The 18,032-nt window shown below is 56.0% G+C and overlaps 1 protein-coding gene across 1 annotated transcript; it reads left to right on the forward strand.

Moving 5' to 3' along the window:
- Positions 1-5,043: 5,043 nt before the first annotated feature.
- Positions 5,044-14,862, forward strand: CRYBB2 (crystallin beta B2; the record flags this gene model as incomplete). Its single annotated transcript, XM_079151456.1, has 6 exons — positions 5,044-5,119; positions 6,522-6,601; positions 9,085-9,203; positions 11,746-11,878; positions 12,907-13,049; positions 14,694-14,862. The coding sequence occupies exons 2-6, from the start codon at positions 6,548-6,550 to the stop codon at positions 14,860-14,862; spliced, it is 618 nt and encodes a 205-aa protein (XP_079007582.1). The 5' UTR covers positions 5,044-5,119; positions 6,522-6,547.
- Positions 14,863-18,032: the final 3,170 nt, after the last annotated feature.

Here is an 18,032-nt window from a genome sequence, read left to right on the forward strand (position 1 = left end):
GCCTTGGGAGTCTACAGATCTTGAGCTCCTAGTTCAAATCCTAGCCTTACCACTTCCTGGCTGTGTGACTTTGGGAAAGTTTCTTCCCCTCTCTGAGCCTCAGTTTACTTGCCTATAAAAATAGGGATAATACTTGAATGTCCCCTTAGTACACTTTGCCCCATCAGTCAACAGGAACTCCAACTCTCCTGGATGAGAATAATGTGAGGTGCTGGGGACAGGAAAACAGACCTGGAGAAGAAGACTTTACCATAGTCCCCAGGGTTTAGTGGAAAGCATCAGAGTGTAAACATGAAGAGCATTTTTCTTGAAGTCAGACTAATACGCACTCAGGTTCTGGCCCTTTTGCTCCCCTAGCTGTGTGATCCCAGACAAGTTACTTAACTTCTCTGAGCCTCGACTTCCTTATTTGCAACAGGGGATACTAATAATGTCTATCTCAAAGATGATGGTGAGAATTTAATTCAATGGCACTGCCAGGAAAGGACCCTCTGGGAAACTTAGTAGAAACTCAGTCCACCAAACCCAGCTCTATTACTTATGGCTGTGCAATCTTGGGAAGTTCCATAACCTCTCTGAGCCTCTAATTTCCATAAAATGGGATGATCAATAAATAGAACACTGACCTTTTGGGAGGATTGAAAGAAATAAGTACAGATGGTGCCTGACTCGTGAGACGCTCACGCTCGCTGAACCTTTCTTATTTATTAGGATACCGTCAGCTCACGAGTCTGTCGCTTCCACAAATATGGCCGGACCCTGTCATGGTTTGAACTGGGAGTCAAGAAGATGCGATGAAATCCTTGATCTCAGTACGTCAGACCGTGACCCTGGTAGAAATGGGGTCTTTGCAGAGTAACCAAAGTCAGATGACGTCAGCAGGGCAGACCCTCATGGAAAACCGCTGGAAAGCACGTGAAAGGAGGATTTCTTTCTTTTTTTTTTTTTTTAATATTTTTAATTTTTACAGACACATTTTGATTCATTGTACACAAATGGGCTCCAACTTTTCATTTCATGGTTGTACACAATGTAGATTCGCGCCATTCATGTCATCATACATATGTATAGGGTAACACTGTTTCATTCTACTGTTTTCCATCCCCACCGCCTCCCACCCCTTTTTCCTCTACACCATCCAAAATTCCTTCATTCTTCTCTTCCCCCCGCCAACCCTCATCGTTATATATTGTCATGCACTTATCAGAGAAAACATTTGGCCTTTGGTTTTTTGGGCTTGGCTTATTTCACTTAGCATGATATTTTCCAACTTCATCCATTTACCAGCAAAGGCCATAATTTTACTATTCTTTATGGCTGAGTAATATTCCATTGGGTACATATACCACAGTTTCTTTATCCACTCATCAATTGAAGGGCTTCTAGGTTGGTCCCACAGTCTGGCTATTGTGAACTGAGCAGCTATGAACATTGATGTGGCTGTATCTCTGTAGTATGCTGATTTTAAGTCCTTTGGGTATAGGCCGAGGAGTGGGATAGCTGGGTCAAATGGTGGGTCCATTCCAAGCTTTCTGAGGAATCTCCACACTGCTTTCCAGAGTGGCTGCACCAATTTGCAACCCCACCAGCAATGTATGAGTGTACCTTTTTCCCCACATCCTCACCAACACTTATTATTGCTTGTGTTCTTGATAATTGCCATTCTAATTGGAGTTAGATGAAATCTTAGGGTGGTTTTAATTTGCATTTCTCTAATTACCAGGGATGCTGAGCACTTTTTCACATATTTGTTGATCACCTGTACATCTTCTGTGAAGGGTCTGCCCATTTCCTTAACCCATTTATTGATTGGGTTCTTTGTATTTTGGGTGTAAAGTTTTTTAAGTTCTTTATAAACTTTGGAGATGAGTGCTCTGTCCAAAGTGTGCGTGGAAAAGATTTTCTCCCACTCTGTAGGCTCTCTTTTCACATTGTTGATTGTTTCCTGTGCTGAGAAAAAACTTTTTCGTTTGAATCCATCCCATTTATTGATTCTTGCTTTTATTTCTTGCACTATGGGGATCTAGTTAAAGAAGTCTGGTCCTAAGCCAATGTGATGGAGATTCGGGCCTACTTTTTCTTCTATTTGGTGAAGGGTCTCTGGTCTAATTCCTAGACCCTTGATCCATTTTGAGTTGAGTTTTGTGCAGGGTGAGAGATAGGGGTTTAGTTTCATTCTGCTGTATCTGGATTTCCAGTTTTCCCAGCACCATTTGTTGAAGAGGCTATCTTTTCTCCATTGTAAGATTTTGGCACGTTTTTCTAGTATGAGGCTACTGTACTTACGTGGGTATGTCTCCATTCTTCCATCCTGTACCCTTGGTCTACCTGTCTATTCTGGTGCCAACACCATGCCATTTTTGTTACTATTGCTCTACAGTGGAGTTTAAGGTCTGGTATTGTGATACCTCCTGCATCACTCTTCCTGTCCAGGATTGCTTTGGCTATTCTGGATCTTTTGTTCTTCCAGATGAATTTCATGACGGCTTTTTCTGTTTCTATGAGAAATGTCATAGGGATTTTAATTGGAATTCCATTAAATCTATATAGTGCCTTTGGAAGTAGAATTTCTTTTCTTTTCTTTTTTTTTTTCTTTTTTTTCTTTCTTTCTTTCTTTCTTTCTTTTTTTTTTTTGGTACCAGGGCTTGAACTCAGGGGCACTGGACCCCTGAGCCACCTTCCCAGCCCTATTTTATATTTTATTTAGAGACAGGGTCTCTGAGTTGCTTAGGGCCTCGCTGTTACTGAGGCTGGCCTTGAACTCGCGATCCTCCTGCCTCAGCCTCCCGAGCTGCAGGGATGGCAGGCGTGGGCTCAGAGGATTTCTACGCGTACCAGCGGGTCCTCTAGCGGTTTCCGTAGGTGTAGGGGACAGGCGCGGCCAGCCTGCTCCAGCGCTCCGAGTCCTCCCGCCCCACGAATAGGAGGGGAATGCTGGAAACAAAGACAGACTTGGGCAGAGGGAGGAAGATGTGGGGACACCAGGAAAGCCAGCCCTTGCAGTGGGACACATCTGCCAGCAGGGGGCACCCTGTTGACCCCCACGCCCCGCGGCCAGGAGCTGGGAGAGGCCGAAAAGGACCCACCACCCTTGGGCAGAGCTGGCCCCGGGGACCCTCCAGCTCAGACTTCAGCCTTAAGAACCGCGAGATGCTGGACTTGGGGACCGGGATGGCTTCCTGGGGTACGAGGCACGTGACGTGATGCGACCCTTTCCACGGTGTTCCGGGGGACGGCTCAGTGGCATGGCACGGCCAGCCAGCGACACGACCTTTCACCGTCCCCGTCAATCACTGACCCCACCCCTTCGCTGCCCTGCCCGGGGCCACCACCATTCCAGACTCTGTCATCAGGAACGCGTCCCCTCCGGCTGTCTCCTGGAAGTGGAGTCCGGCGGGATCCACCTCATCGGGACTGGTTTTCCTGCTTTAGCCGAGTGGCCTCTGACACCGGGTCGCAACCTCCTTCCCGGGGCTCAGGGACGTCCTGTTTAAGTGCCTCTGGGGGGTCCTGGGGATGGAACTCAGGGGCACTTGGCCCCTGAGCCACCTCCCCAGCCCTGTTTTGTATTTATTTAGAGACAGGGGCTCACTGAGTTGCTTAGCGCCTCACTGTTGCTGAGGCTGGCTTTGAACTCCAGATCCTCCTGCCTCAGCCTCCCGAGCTGCTGGGATGGCAGGCAGGTGCCACCGCTCCCGGCTTCACCTAACTCTTTGAGGAAGGTCCATGCTGCTTTCCGTACCGGCTGCTCCATTCTATATTCCAAAATTCTGTTGCGGTTCAGCTAACCACCCAGTTTTCACAAGCACCTACTACGCGCCAGGCACCTGGTCCCTGGACACCATGGAAACCCAGGCGGATGACATCTCTTGCCCTCTGTGTATCTTCTGATGGGAAAGACCAGAGTGTCAGGTGGCAGTGGGTGTGAGGTCATCAGCGGGGCTAGGGGCCGTGTGTGTGCGTGTGCGTGTGTGTCTGCGTGTGCGTGTGCGTGCGTGCGTGTGCGTTTGTGTGTGTATGTGTGTGCGTGCGTGTGCGTGTGTGTTGTGTGTTTGCATGTGTGTGTATGTGTGTGTGCGTGCGTGTGCATGTGTGCATGTGCGTGTGTGTGTGTATGTGTGTGTGCATGCGTGTGCGTGTGCGTGTGTGCGTGCAGGAGGAAGCGGGTCGCCTTATCCTGGACCTACTTCCCAAGCTCCTGCACTGCCCCCCCCCCCCCACCTGACCTTGGATTCAAGGTCAAGACAGAGCCTGGGTCTCAGGACAAGAATGTGCTCTCCAGGGACATGAGGTGACCCTGGCAATGACAGGGTCAGCAGTAAAGACGAGAGGTTTCTCCAGCGAGGAGTCCAAGAGCTCCCGGGAGCTCCCTTCTTCAGGACAGCCCTGGCCTGGGCCAGCGGGTGAAGGTCACCGTCCCTAGCTGCCCCCGGGACCCCACGCGACCAGGCCCCTGTCCACCCCGGCCCTGCCCGTCAGCGCCCCAGGCCGGCTCCCAGGCAGCAGGGCCCTTTCTGCTTGGAGCGCCCACTCCGTTCCTCGGGAGAGCCTCTCCTGGTCACCCAGGGCTTTCCTGGACGGCCGGGGCCGGGGGCCTCTCCCCTCTGACACTGACCCCTGGAACAGAGCTTGGCACCAATTAGATGCCCAACAGATATTTTTGTCGACTGGATGGATGGGCCGGCGGGTGGGCAGATGGCTGGCTGGCGGGCTGATGGACGGACGCCTGCTCTGCCAAATGGCCCTCCTCTCCTTGTTTTCTCCGCGGGGCCGCTGAGGTCTCCTCTGCCTGTCATGCCGCAGGGCCTGATGACCCTGGCATGGCCCCAGTGCTGGCAGCCGGAGGGCTGATGCATGCAAAGCGGGCATCTCCTTGCCCAGCCGCCTGACCACCCTGACGCGGCCGAATCTGAAAGCTAATGACATTATTGTGTGGAGACACAATGTCTGCGGGCATTTGCTGACCGGGGCTTTGGTGAGGGCTTAATCCGGCATTCTCGTCCTGCTTTCTGCGGGGACGCGGCGGTCCCCCGTCTTGGCATGGGCACTCCTGGGGAAGGTATAAAGGCCACCTCCCGCCGGCCGGGCTCCAGGGCACTCGCGGGGGCTGGTGTCGCTGGTAAGAACGGCTCTCTTGCTTACCTTGCCTTTTCCTCGTAGCCTGATCCCCGTCGGGAAGCCCGGTGTGAACCCGGGCACTTTCTGCCAAGGTGACCTGGGTGGGGGACGTCCACGCTGTCAGCCTCAGTGTTCTTTCCTGTCCAATGGGGAGAAGGGTCACGCCGTGGGGCCTTGGGATCACAGGCGCGTGGTCTCGCCGGGTGCCCGGCACGCCGTCGGTTACTGACGGGAAGCGGTTTATCAGCATCTCCGTTCTGCCCGCAACCGGGAAGGAAAAGGTCACAGGTTTGCACGCCAGCGACGGACTGGTAGCCATCAGTTTTGTCCAGGGAGGCAGCTCTGTCCAGATCCACAGCCAGTTGCCGCCACCCCCTGGGTGTCCAGCCTCGGCCAGCGTGCGTGGACGGGACCCTGCGGGGGGCCCCCAGCAACAGGAGACTTAGATGCCACCAGCGTGGGGTGGAAATGGCCCCTTCTGCTGCCTGCTCTGGGCGCTGCTGTGTCCTGGGACGGCTGCCAAGGGTTTGAGCCTGGCTTTGTGTCCTCGAATCCCATTCAGACGGAACTGAGCCCCTGGACTGCTCCCATTTTACAGAACAGGAAACTGAGGTCCCAGGAGAGGCAGCAACTTGCCCGGGGTCCCCAGGCTGCTACAGGGCAGACCCCGCTGGCTGAGCAGTCCCCTGAGCTGCATCGGTCTTAGTCTGAGGACACGGAGGCCCCCGGAGCGCCGGGGGTGACCCTGGGCCGGGCTCGGGGGGCTGGGATCTGAGGGGAGAGTTGTTGGGCTCATGTGCTGCCCCCGGAGGCCATCGGGTGCTGGAAGGGGCTTCTGGACGCTGCTTCGATCTCTGACCTGAAGTTCAGTTTCCCAGGCTGAGCTGGGTCCATCGTCCTCCCTCGGGAAGCGGGGAGACCGGCAGCGTCCCGGGCCTTTCTGTGTCCCTCGTGCCTGGGCTTGGCCGTCACGCCCGCCACAGTGTGCGGAGCAAGGTCAACGGCAGAGGGGACACCCTGGGTCTGGGAGGCGGGGAGGCGCCCGGAGCAGGTAGGGTCAGGGCGCGGGCCACCGAAGGAATTTTCTGGGTCCAAGATGGCCCGGCAGGCCGGGTGTGGGTTTGGCCTGCCCCAGCCGGTTGGCATGGAGATGGCGGTGACCACCCTGCCTCTGGCTGGACCCACCTCCTGCAGCGGCGGGTCCTAGTGAGTCCCCGGGATGTCAGGCCTCCTCTTGCAGCGTCCTGACTGGGCACAAGGAAGTCCAGCTGCTGCCCCGACGGCTCGGGGACACCCAGAGACTCCGGAAGAGCATAGGGCCCGAGTGGGTGGTCCTGGGTGGACCCCAGGAGGAGGAAGCCCAGGGCCGGCGGGTCCCACGGCAGCTTCTTTGTATCTCCCAGGTCACTCCTGCGCGGGACAGTCCACCATGGCCTCAGACCACCAGACCCAGGCGGGCAAGCCGCAGCCCCTCAACCCCAAGGTGGGTACCACGCGGGGGGCGATCCTCCTCCCCTCCCCGCCCCTTCCCTTCTCCCGCTCAGTCTGCTCCTCCAGAGTCGGCGATTCTACGGCGCCTTCCCCACCGCGGGGCCTGCGGGGCCTCGCACACGCAGCTGGCCTCTGAGGCTCACACGTCTCCACTTCCCTGCTGGTTTGCACCCTCTTCTGCCCACCAGGCTCCCCAAGGCTGGGGTGGGCCTTCCGCCCATCAGAGAGGCGGCTCTCAAATGAGAAGTGGGGTGTGCTTCCCAGCTCCCCGCCTGCTGTGTGACCCAGGCCAGTTGCTTGACTTCTCTGAGTCTCAGTTCCCTCTGTAAAACGGGCAGAGAAACCAGGCTCAGCCTAACTCCGGGCCCATGGGGCCTGTGAAGACCGTCAGCTTTGCTCTCTCAGCCTCCCTGCCCTGAGCAGGGCTGGGCTCTTATTCCAGAGGCAGAGGCTCATCACCCCCAGCCTGGTCTCACACCTCTGTCAGCCTCCACCCACCTGGCCTCTCCTCTGTGTCCTTCTGCTTCAAGAGCCCTGGCACAGATGACCAGCAAATCTGCCCTCGGACACTCCCCTGCTCATTCTGTCCCTTCCAAGCCTTTCTTTCTAGAGGAAAGACAGACAGGCAGACACAAAGCCAGCAGCTGAATATATGCCTTGGAGGAGTGAACCTATCACAGAGTCAGTGTCCCCAAGAGCCAGGGAGGATGAGGAATGGCCAGAGGAGCTCAGGGAGGGCCTCTCTGAGGAGGCGACGTTTGAGCAGCACCCAGGGTTGAGCGAGGGAGCAGCTATGTGAACACTTGGAGCTGGGGGTCTGCCAGAGCATCCAGCAGAGGGGAAGCACATGCAAAGGCCCTGAGGTCAGGAATCAGCTGGGTGAGTCTGGCGAACACCAAGGACGCTCGGCTTAAAGCATCCCTGTCCGACAGATGGGCACTGTGAGCCACGTATGTAATTAAAAATGTTTAAGCAGCCACACTAAAAAGGTGAACGTTGATATTCATCTTATGTTTTATTTATTCTTAAAAAAATGGGCATTTTAGTGTCTAATCAAGATCAGAATCATTAGGGAGATGTTTTAGTTTTATCTGTCTTCGAGGTCTGATGTGTATTTTACACTGAGAGCACATCTCAATTCAGTCTAACTACAGATATGGAGCTAATGGTGGTTCCATTCAACAGCACAGGTTCCAAGAATTAGATAATGTGGAAATTTTTAGCCTCCGTTTTACTCATGAATCTCAACAACAGTGAACAATAGTCGGATGGACGGGCCCTCCTTCCCCAGTCCCTGTCTCTGGGGCCAGGTAATTAGAAACCAGTCCCTAGCTTCCATCCTCTTGATCCTTCCCAGCACCCATACAAAACAGGCCTGCCCTCCCATTTCAGATGAGACTGCTGAGGCCCAGAGACATCAAGTCTCTCCCTAGGGTTGCACAGCAGAACCCATGTCTCCTGCCCCAGGCTCTGACTGGGTCAGTGACTATAAAGGCTGATTGAGCCGGTGGAATTTGTCTCTGAGCCCCGCTGGCCGCCCCCTTCTCTTCCTTTATCTGGCTAATCCCCCGCCTGGGAGCCGGAGGCCTGTTTACCCCGCTGGTGCTGACAGCTGTGGATTCTGTAGCTGGGAGCTGCCGGCCACCTCCTGTCCAGAGGCAGCTCCCTGGGGACCGGCGGCTGGACAGATCTGTTCCCAAATTCTCACTGCGGGTGGCAACGGGCCTCCCAGGGGGTCTTGAACTTCCCAGAGCTTCAGTGTCTCTGACGGGGATCCGGCGAGACCCCTCCCCTGGGCTGGGGAGAGCACCTGGTGAGGCAGGGGGTGTGAAGTCCCCTGCGAAGTCTCCCAAGGGGAGGTCACAGGGAGACCTGGAAGGCCCTGAGGCTGCCGGCTCAAAGTGGGCGTGGCTTCGTGGGTGACGTGGAGGCCAAGGCATACGTGGCGGTGCTGGTCCGGGTTGGAGAGCGCGGAAGAGCACCTTGCGCCCCGCCGTGGTCCGTGCGCCCACCTGTGGTCGGTGCGCCCCGCTGTGGTCAGAGGACCACCATCCCTAGGGGCGGGGCTGCCTGGGACTCTTCCCCAGGGCCAGGCGCAAGATCCCAGGTGCTTGGTGTGCAGGTCAGATTTTGCAAAATATTGCAAATAGCTCCCTGGGCAGCTCTGCTGTAGCCCAGCCGGGATCTGGCGATGCGCCTCCGTTAACGTAATCATGACCGGCCGGGTGTAGTCAGGGCTTCGATCCCCGGTACTGCAAATAGAGGGGGAGACGACACCGCTCTACCTTCACCCGCGGAGCAAATGCCACGTGCTAACCATTAGGCGCCACTGAATCCATGAGGCCAGTCCTGCTTCCCATTATACAAAAGGGGAGACTGAGACCCCCCAGAGGAGACATGCAGGCCGGTAACCCGCAAACCCAGGACGGCCTCCAGCCTCCGCTGAGACTCCGGTTTGACCCTGTCCTGTTGCAGATCATCATCTTTGAGCAGGAGAACTTCCAGGGCCACTCGCACGAGCTCAGCGGGCCGTGCCCCAACCTGAAGGAGACCGGCGTAGAGAAGGCAGGCTCTGTCCTGGTGCAGGCTGGACCGTATGTATCCCGTCAGGGGCGGCCGGGCTGGGGGCTCTCCTCTCTGTGCCCCTAAGATGCAGGTATGGCAGCCTAGGGGAAGAATTTGTGCTTTGGAGTCAGATAGAGCTGGGTTCAAATCCCGATTCCACCACTTCTGGGCTGTGTGGCGTCTGACTCCGAACGTCCCTCTCTGAATTCAGTTACAAGGCTGGTTATAAGGGTCACCATGTCCTGAGGATGGAAGGACAGACTCAGGGGCAGTGCCAGGCACAGAGGACAGCTTCTTCTTCAAGGCAGGGACACAAATCTTTTAAGAACCCCCATTTGGCACATTTGGAGGCCAGGTCTCTACTTGGGGGTGATTGGCAGATGGACTGTCCCCCTGTGGTGCAGATGAGCACAGTCCATGTGCACCTGCAGGTGGCACCGTCCTCTCCCGTGGCTCCTGACTACCCCTCTCTGGAAGAGCCTCAGGAATCAAGGGCGGCACCAGTGACCCCAGCCAACAGGTCATAGTCTGGTATGGCTGGCGTTCTGGGGTGACCACCCCACACCCCAAGGTGCTCAGGGAACATTGCCGGGCGCCGTGGCCCTGCATGTGTCAGAGTCTGGGGACGTGGGGGGTGGTCTAAGCAATGTCCCTGCCAAGCCTTGGTTATCTGGCACAGGCAAGGAATCTGTTGGGTATCTTCTGGACTAAAGCCCCACCGTGGGAACCCCACGTTTGATGTTCTATTAGTTTTTATTTTATTATTATTATTATTTGGTACTGGGGATTGAACTCAGGGACACTCAACCACTGAGCCACCTCCCCAGCCCTATTTTCTATTTTATTTAGAGACAGGGTCTCACTGAGTTGCTCAGGGCCTCCCTATTGCTGAGGCTGGCTTTGAACTCATGGTCCTCCTGCCTCAGCCTCCCGAGCTGCTGGGATTATCTTTTAATATTTTGATGAAAGAATTTTCCAAACATATTTTCACCAAGGTTTTTGCATTGGGTTGGTTAATTTGGGGGGGTGGGGCAGTCCAGGGGTGGTACGCAGAGTCGTAAGAATACTAGGCAAACCCCTGAGTGTTACCCTGAGTCCTGCCCAACATGCTATAGTCCACTCTTCTCATTTAAAAAATGTATATGTATAAATTTTGCTTTTTAAAATTAGTTATTTCTTAAAGTGCTTATCGCTTTAAATTAAGAATATAGGGCTGGGTGTGTAGCTTGGTGATACAGTATTTGCACAAGGACCTGGGTCCAAGCCCCAGCAGCACCAAAAAAATCTTTTTAAATCAAGAGAAAGCGTTTAGACAAAAAGAAGGCAAAAAGAAGAAGAAGAAGAAAGAAGGAAAAAAAGAAGAAAGAAAAATGGCTCCAGCCTGACTACTCAGAAGTAACCATTGTTGAGATTTGGGTATCGATCTAGATTTTTCTCTGTGCCGTAGTTAAGGTTTTTAAAACATCCAGACAGGACGGTGACATTTTCAGCTTGTTTCGTGAAGGCCGTAAGGTAGCCGGGACGCTCTCCGTGTCACGGGGCGCCTTCCTCCCTGGTGTCCTCAGACGTTCGCCCCCGGGCTGAGCCCGGGAACCTGCATCCACCCGGCTGCCCGCGGACAGGTGGCCCGGCTGAGTGGGAGAACTGGCGTCCTGTGGCCTTGCTCCTTGTGGCTCTAACATCCTGCGACTGGACGTGCCACTGTGGATGTCACCAGCCCTGATGTCACACGTGTGACATAGGCGTCCTCAGGCGACGCCTGTGAGCTCCTGACTGCGGCTTTCTCAAGGTCCACTGCCCAATGCAGACGGCAGGTCCTGCGGGGACACTGAGCTCCCGTTTCCTGGAGGAAGGAGACGGTGGCTCCCAGTGGCCTCTGTCACACCTGCAGCAATGTTTGCCGGGTGCCGGTGGCCCCCGAGGGCTCGGCTTCTCTGGCCCCCTGTCCTCCGTTGGCCAACCCTCCCCGGGGACACCTCTTCCCCTGTGACATCCTGCCACGGGCCACCAGGGATGAAAGATACTCAGGGAAAACCACCGTCCCTGTCCTAGAGGGGCCTGTGCTCTCTCCCCGCCTCCTCCCGCCTCCGCTTGGCGTGGTGGCCGTTCTCCAAGCCTCTGGTCGTGGCAGGGACCTGGTGACCGTCCCCCGCAGGTCCCACTGCGGAATTCAGAGATGGCTGGACCCGTGTCCAGTGTGGGTCAAGAGACTCACAGGGACGCTGCTCCCAGGAGGAGGCTGGCAGGAACTCAGCTGGGTGGGACGGGGACCCTGAGCTGGGGTTCGCGGGGCCTCCGGTGACATTGCCCCGACAGCTGGAAACTGGCCACGGCGGGAGACGGACACCACCAAGCCCACCAGGGCCTCCGACGGGGCTGTGGGCTGAATTTGGCTGAGTCTGGCCCTGGTGCCACCTGGGCTGGCCGCGGGGATCTCTGGGGCCTGCTTCTCAGGTCCCCCTTGGTGCCCAGCTGAGGGGGCACAGCCCGGACTGGAGCCCAGGGAGCCGCGTGCTGGGTGCTGGGTGGCTGCCGGGTGGGCCGCAGGCGCTGACGCCCCTCTCCCGGCAGCTGGGTGGGCTACGAGCAAGCCAACTGCAAGGGCGAGCAGTTCGTGTTCGAGAAGGGCGAGTACCCGCGCTGGGACTCCTGGACCAGCAGCCGGAGGACGGACTCCCTCAGCTCCCTGAGGCCCATCAAAGTGGTGAGTGCCCTGTCCCCGCCCTGCGTCCCCTCCGCCACCGCAGAGCCAGAGGGGCAGGGGCCCCGGAGGAGCCCTCCCACCAGCTTTGTGCCCCATCTCACTGGCAGGGCTGCTCCTGGCTGTGTGACCTTGCGGAGTCCCTCTGCCTCCCTGACCCTCAGGCTCCTTCTCGACTATAGGTGGGGCTGTCCTACCCACAGTCCCGAGAGTCCCAGGAGCTCAGCCTGAGGGTTGTCCCGTTGAATAATCCCAGGGGACAGGTCGCTCCAGGGGGTGCTGCTCACATCCTGTCCTAGGTGGACGGTGCTCCCTAGAGTCGCCCAATTCCCGCGACAAAGTAATTGCTCAATAAATGGTCGCCATCTTGACTATGAGAAGGAATTCTGTGCTGAGGGAGGAGGAGAAGGTGGTTCCACTCCTAATCAGGACTCATGCCCGTGGTGCTTTCCGTGCTTCTCTGAGCCTGGTTCTCACTAGCGTACAAACTCCTGCCGCTGCTCACACACTCAACTCCCAGACCTTCCAAGCCCAGACTGTGTCCACCCACAGCCATGGCTTCCGACAGACATGGGGTCATATGGTGGCTCTCCTCTTCCCAGCTGTGTGGCCTTGGGCAAATCACTTGCCCTCTCTGAGCCTCAGTCTTCTCATCTGCTAAGAGACATGTAGGAGCAGGAGGACGGGAAGAGATAGGAGAGGAGGTGCCTGTTAGAGGAATGATAAACCTGTGTCCGTGCGCATGCGGGTGGAGAAGCCAGGGCTGCACTTTATGACTGACAGCACGTCAAGGCCGTGGGTGGGAAAACGATGTTTCAGAATCAAATATTCCCGCCAACTGTGGGATCCAGGCATGCGCAGCTCAGGAGGGGCGCCTCGGAGGGCCACCGACCAATGGAGTTGTCAGATTCTCACCCGGTGGGCGTGCTGAGCAGAGGGTCCCGGATGGAGCGGGTCGCCCCCAAACTCGGGTGTGAGGATGGGGCGGGAGGGGCCGCTCGCCCACCCTGACTTTCCCGCCCCATCAACAGGACAGCCAGGAGCACAAGATCATCCTCTATGAGAACCCCAACTTCACGGGCAAGAAGATGGAGATCATAGACGACGACGTGCCCAGTTTCCATGCCCACGGCTACCAGGAGAAGGTGTCCTCCGTGCGGGTGCAGAGCGGCACGTAAGTGCGGCCGGGCGTCCACGCCGCCCGGGCAGCCGGCCCTGGGCCCCGAGTCCTGCTCCGCCCGAGCTCACTGGTTTCCCGTGGTGGCAGCCGACCGCCCTCGGGTGGCTTTCGGAAGTCCCCTGCAGGACCGAGTTTGGGTAGCACTGTGGTTGGAGCAGAGAGGAGCTGGCCTTAACCTCAGCTGCAAAGGGCAGGCAGGATAGTATGTGTCAGTGGACGGAGTGGAAGTTAGGCGGTCATAACGCAGCCGCGAGGGACAGCAGGTCAGCCCATGCTGACCTTTCATTACCCAGGGCCCAAAGTTTGCAAACCGCGAGCTGTCACCTTCCACGGAATTCAACACGGGCATTGGGTGCTCTGCATCCGCGGTTTCTGCATCCGCGGATTCAACCAACTGCGGATCAAAATTTCAAGGAAGAAAACTTGAGTCTGTTCTGAACACCTAGGGACTTTCTGTCTTGCCGGTCATTCCCGAAACGATACAGTTTAACAAGTGTGGCCGCAGTATTAACCTGGTTCTAGGGATAGCAGGTCATCGAGAGGTCGCTTAAAGTACACAGAGGTCCTGGGCACACGTCTGTCATCTAGCAAATTCAGGGGACAGAGTCAGGAGGGTCCCAAGTTAGAGGCCAGCCTGGGCAACTGAGACCCTGTCGCACAGGAAAAGGAAAAGGGCTGGATGTGGCTGGGCGGTGGAGCGCCCCCTGGGTGCCATCCCCAGTACTGCAACAGTAAATCTGATGGAGTCCGGGGAGGGAGGCTGTGTCGGTTCTAGGCAAATGCTCTTGCCATTCTGACACCCTGGATTTGGGTACTCGCAGGGTCCTGGAACCATCCCCTGCAGAAGCCGAGGGATGATTCACGAGTTTGGAAGAGCCAACTTTTGTATTTTTAGACGGTTGTGGATTCTGGCTGGCGAGTCTTTGCTCGTTTGAATTCAGCCACCCTGGGAGTATTTGCATGGGACACATTGGTGACCGCTCCGTCTTAGGGCTGTCCCCCTGCGCCCCACCCGAGAGCCAGTTTGGCAACATCTGCGGGCTTCTCGGGGTTCTTCAGTCCCCGAAATAGTGTGTGAGCCCCGAGTTCATGCAACATTAGTTCCCACCTGGCTGGGTCACACGCAGGGTCAGGGGGAGGCCTGGTGGCTCTTGTGCAGGTGACCCTCCAGGAGGGGTCGATTTAAGGATGCACACAAAGCAAAGCTACTGCCTCCAGCAAGAATCTCCTGAGGCCCTGGTGGCCTCCCTGCAGAGCCGTGGGGTCAGGAGAGGGACAGGCGGAGCTGGAGGTGGCCACAGAGACTGGATGGGCGGGTCCTTGTGGGCCAGGGCTGCACCACGTTCCCTGAGGACAAGATCACCGTTCTCATCAGGTGCTGCAAAGAGTCAGTGACCCCTGAATGGTAAAGGCCCTGAGTCGGGCTGGATTGTGGGGGCGCCTGGGACCCCCGTCCTGGCTGGCTGCTGGCCTGCCCCGTGGGACCCTCTGGGCGCTTACGCTCCCTCCTGGCTCTGACCCCGAATCAGGCCTTCATCTATGATTGGGGGTGGGAGGAGGCAAGCTGCCCCCAAGAGCAGGAAGAGGGCAGGCGCCCACGGGGCAGCTGAGGGCGCCCCTCTCTCCCCGGGCCTGCAGGTGGGTCGGCTACCAGTACCCCGGCTACCGCGGGCTGCAGTACCTGCTGGAGAAGGGGGACTACAAGGACAGCAGCGACTTCGGGGCGCCCCACCCCCAGGTACAGTCCGTGCGCCGCATCCGCGACATGCAGTGGCACCAGCGGGGCGCCTTCCACCCCTCCAACTAGAGCCCTGAGCCCCGGCTGCCTTCCCAGGGGCAGGTCTGCTGCCCAGGACCCTCCAGGCCTCCCAGCGAGTGAATAAAGTGTGTCTTGCAACTGCGAGCCGGCGTCTTTTATCCGCGGTGGGGCTGGGCGGGCGGTGTGTGTGTGTGTGAAAGAGAGAGAGTCGGCAAGTGTGTGGGCTGGGGTCCACCAGCAGGTCCCTCCTGGAACCTTCCGGCTCTGCAGCTACTTAGCTGTGTGACCTCGAACTTGTGATCCAACCTCTCTGAGCCTCTGTCTCTTCACCTGATTGACAACTCCCTTGCTTCCTAAGCGACCACCTGGGCTCTCTACTCTGTGGAGGCTGAGCACAGTCACCCTCAGGGGCATGTGACGGACGCCCCAGTCCTTACAAATATACCATGACCCACCGTTCTTTCCTGACTTCCTTTTCCTGGGACCCTGGGTAGGGGATTTATTTGCACCAGCAGAGCCAAGAACCCTGCAATGCCCACCGGGTCCCGGGGCATGTCATCGCTGCCCGTTCGTGCCTTCCTGGGTCTGATGGCTTAGCGTGACCTTCAGTGTGGCCAGGCGCAGAGTGACCCAGGGAATGAGGCTCGGGCGGCGGGTCCCAGGGGCCTGGCTCCTGTGGCTGTTCTGGAGGACCCAGGAAAGTCAGGTCCTGAAATCTGGAGAGGGGAGGCGGCAAGCTCTCCGTGGACGCGTCTCTTGTTGGCTATAAATAGTGCAAACCTCTCTTCCCTCGGTGTAGCTCTCTCCCCTGCCTTTCTGATACCTTCTGATGTATTTTTAAATTTTCATCTAGTCAAACATCAAGCGTTCCGTCCACGGTTGGTGCATTCCACGTTTCCTCTGAGAAATTCTTCCTAACCCCAGGTCATGAATATATTCTCCAATATTTTTTTTCCTAAGTGTTTTTAAAGTTTTGCTTTTCATTTTTAAGTTCTTAATCCTGCTGGAGGTGGTTTTTGTGGTTAGTGTGCTGGAGGGATTCGATTTCTTGGATGATTCCTTTTTTTTCACAACTGTGGTCCTACAATAATATGTTAAGAGGTCTGTGCTCCCCACTACAATACAATGTCACCTCTATCATTTATTAAATTTCCATGTAGGCATGGAGTCTTTTTGGGGGCCCTCTGTTCTGTTCCTTCCACCTATATGTGTATTTCTGTGCTTTTATCATATTGTTTTAATAACTAGCTATTCTGCATAAGGAATCCTGAGGTTTCCTAAGTCATCAGTTTTTTTCAAGAGTGTTTGGATACTCTTGCCCCTTTAAATCTCCATTTAGAAGAAACCCCTCAAGTTTGGGGGAAAAAAAATAGAAAACCTTGTTGAATAAGTGGTTAAAATGATGATCACGAAGGTGGTAGTGTATTAATCTATTTTCTGTTGCTATAACAAAATACCTGAGGCTGGATACTTTATAAAGAAAAGAAGTCTGTTGGAATCATGGTTTTGGAGGCTGAAAGTCCAAGATCAAGCGATCCCATCTGTTCACAGGGATTCTTTTGGTTGTATCACAACATGAAGGAGGATTGGAAAGGGAACTGGCTTTCCTTTCCAGGTAGAAGGGCCAAGCATGTGTGGGTGGCTTCACCTTATCCCAGCCCACTCTGCAAAACTGGCGTTCATCTCTTCCATGGCCAATGCCCCCAGTGACCTAATTACTTTCTGCTAAGCCCACATCCTAAAGGTTCCCTCACCCCACACCATCACACAGGGACCAAACTTCCAGCACAGGAAGCTTTGGGGGACACACACAGACCATAGTAGGCGGGAACTAAATATGTGCTCATTAAATACTCTCTTCCATGTCCTCATTCATTCTTGCACCAACCCTGACTGAGGGCTTACTACTTTATTTCTGGAACTGGGCAGAGTAGGAGATACCCCAAAAGTCAGAGCCCCTGCCCCTAGGTGGCTCTTCTCTGGGGAGATTGTCATAGGTTTACATAGAGGCCTGGGGATTAATATGAGTTGGATTATGTTCTCCCCAAATTCATGTCACATTGCTGACCCTAGGACCTCAGAATGTGTGATCTTACTCGGATATTGGGTGGCTGCAGATGTAATTAGCTAAATTAAGTTGAGGTCAGACTAGATTAGGGTGGACCCCCTAATCTAAGATAAGCTGTGTCCTTAGGAAAAGCAGAAATCTGTAGCTTTACACGCACAAGGAGAAGATGGTTTAGACATAATTGAGGGAGGCCCGTATAAGCGAAGGGACGCCAAAGAGTGCCCTGGGCCAGCAGGACCTGGGAGGGGGACGGGGAACAGCTCTCCTCACAGCCCCAGGAAGAACCAGCCCCACCCACTCCTTCCCCTAGGGCTGCTCGCCTCCAGGACTGTGAGGCGATACCTTTGTATTTTATAAGCCACCTGCTCCCAGGTTCTTTGTTATAGCAACTCCCGTAAACTAATACGGTAATGGTGAGAAGAAAGACCAAGGGAAGAGGGGTTCCTTCCTGGGCCAGGCCGGGTAGACCTCCCACAGGTCTGGGGGGCGGGTTGCAAGAAGAGTTGGAATCCTCCAGGTGAATCTTGGGGAGCGACAGCGTCACCAAAGGGAACAGAGGATGCAGAGTTGAGCAGGCAGGAAAGGGTGCTGTGTCCCAGGGCTCCGGGTGGCAGGTGCTCTGGGGCGTAGAGGGAGGGTTGAGCACTAGGTCCCGAGAGACAGGGAAGGACTCTGCCCCTGGAGTACGGCAGGAGGCGCTGAGATGGACCCCATTCTCTGTCACAACGTGCCCCAGGTTTGGTGGCACATCTGCAGTGCTCACAAGCGGTCATGTGGCCAGGCCTTGCTGGGGGCCCAGAGATCATGACTGAGGTGGGGTCAGGCCAGGGTGAGACCCAGGCTGGCTGCTGACTCTGGCAGCCAGCTGGGGCCTCTGCTGGGGCTGTCGTGTTGGACACCCACCGGGGCACTCCACCTAGCTGGCTGACTTTCTGGAGGCACATGGGCAGGGACCTAAGAGCGAATGCCCCCAGAGAGAAAGGTGGCAGCTGGGTGACCTTTTAATGACCCAGCCTCAGAAATCTGGCCTCATGGAGGCTCAAGGAGCAGTTCCCCCTGCGGCCACCAGGTGGCAGCCTCGAGCCGTCCTCCTGCAGCTCTGTCCTGGTGGTGGACAGAGGGCTGGGCGGACAGAACCACCCAGACCAGG

Source organism: Sciurus vulgaris, assembly GCF_902686455.1.
Source record: "Sciurus vulgaris genome assembly, chromosome: 8".
Classification (NCBI taxonomy): Eukaryota; Metazoa; Chordata; class Mammalia; order Rodentia; family Sciuridae; genus Sciurus; species Sciurus vulgaris.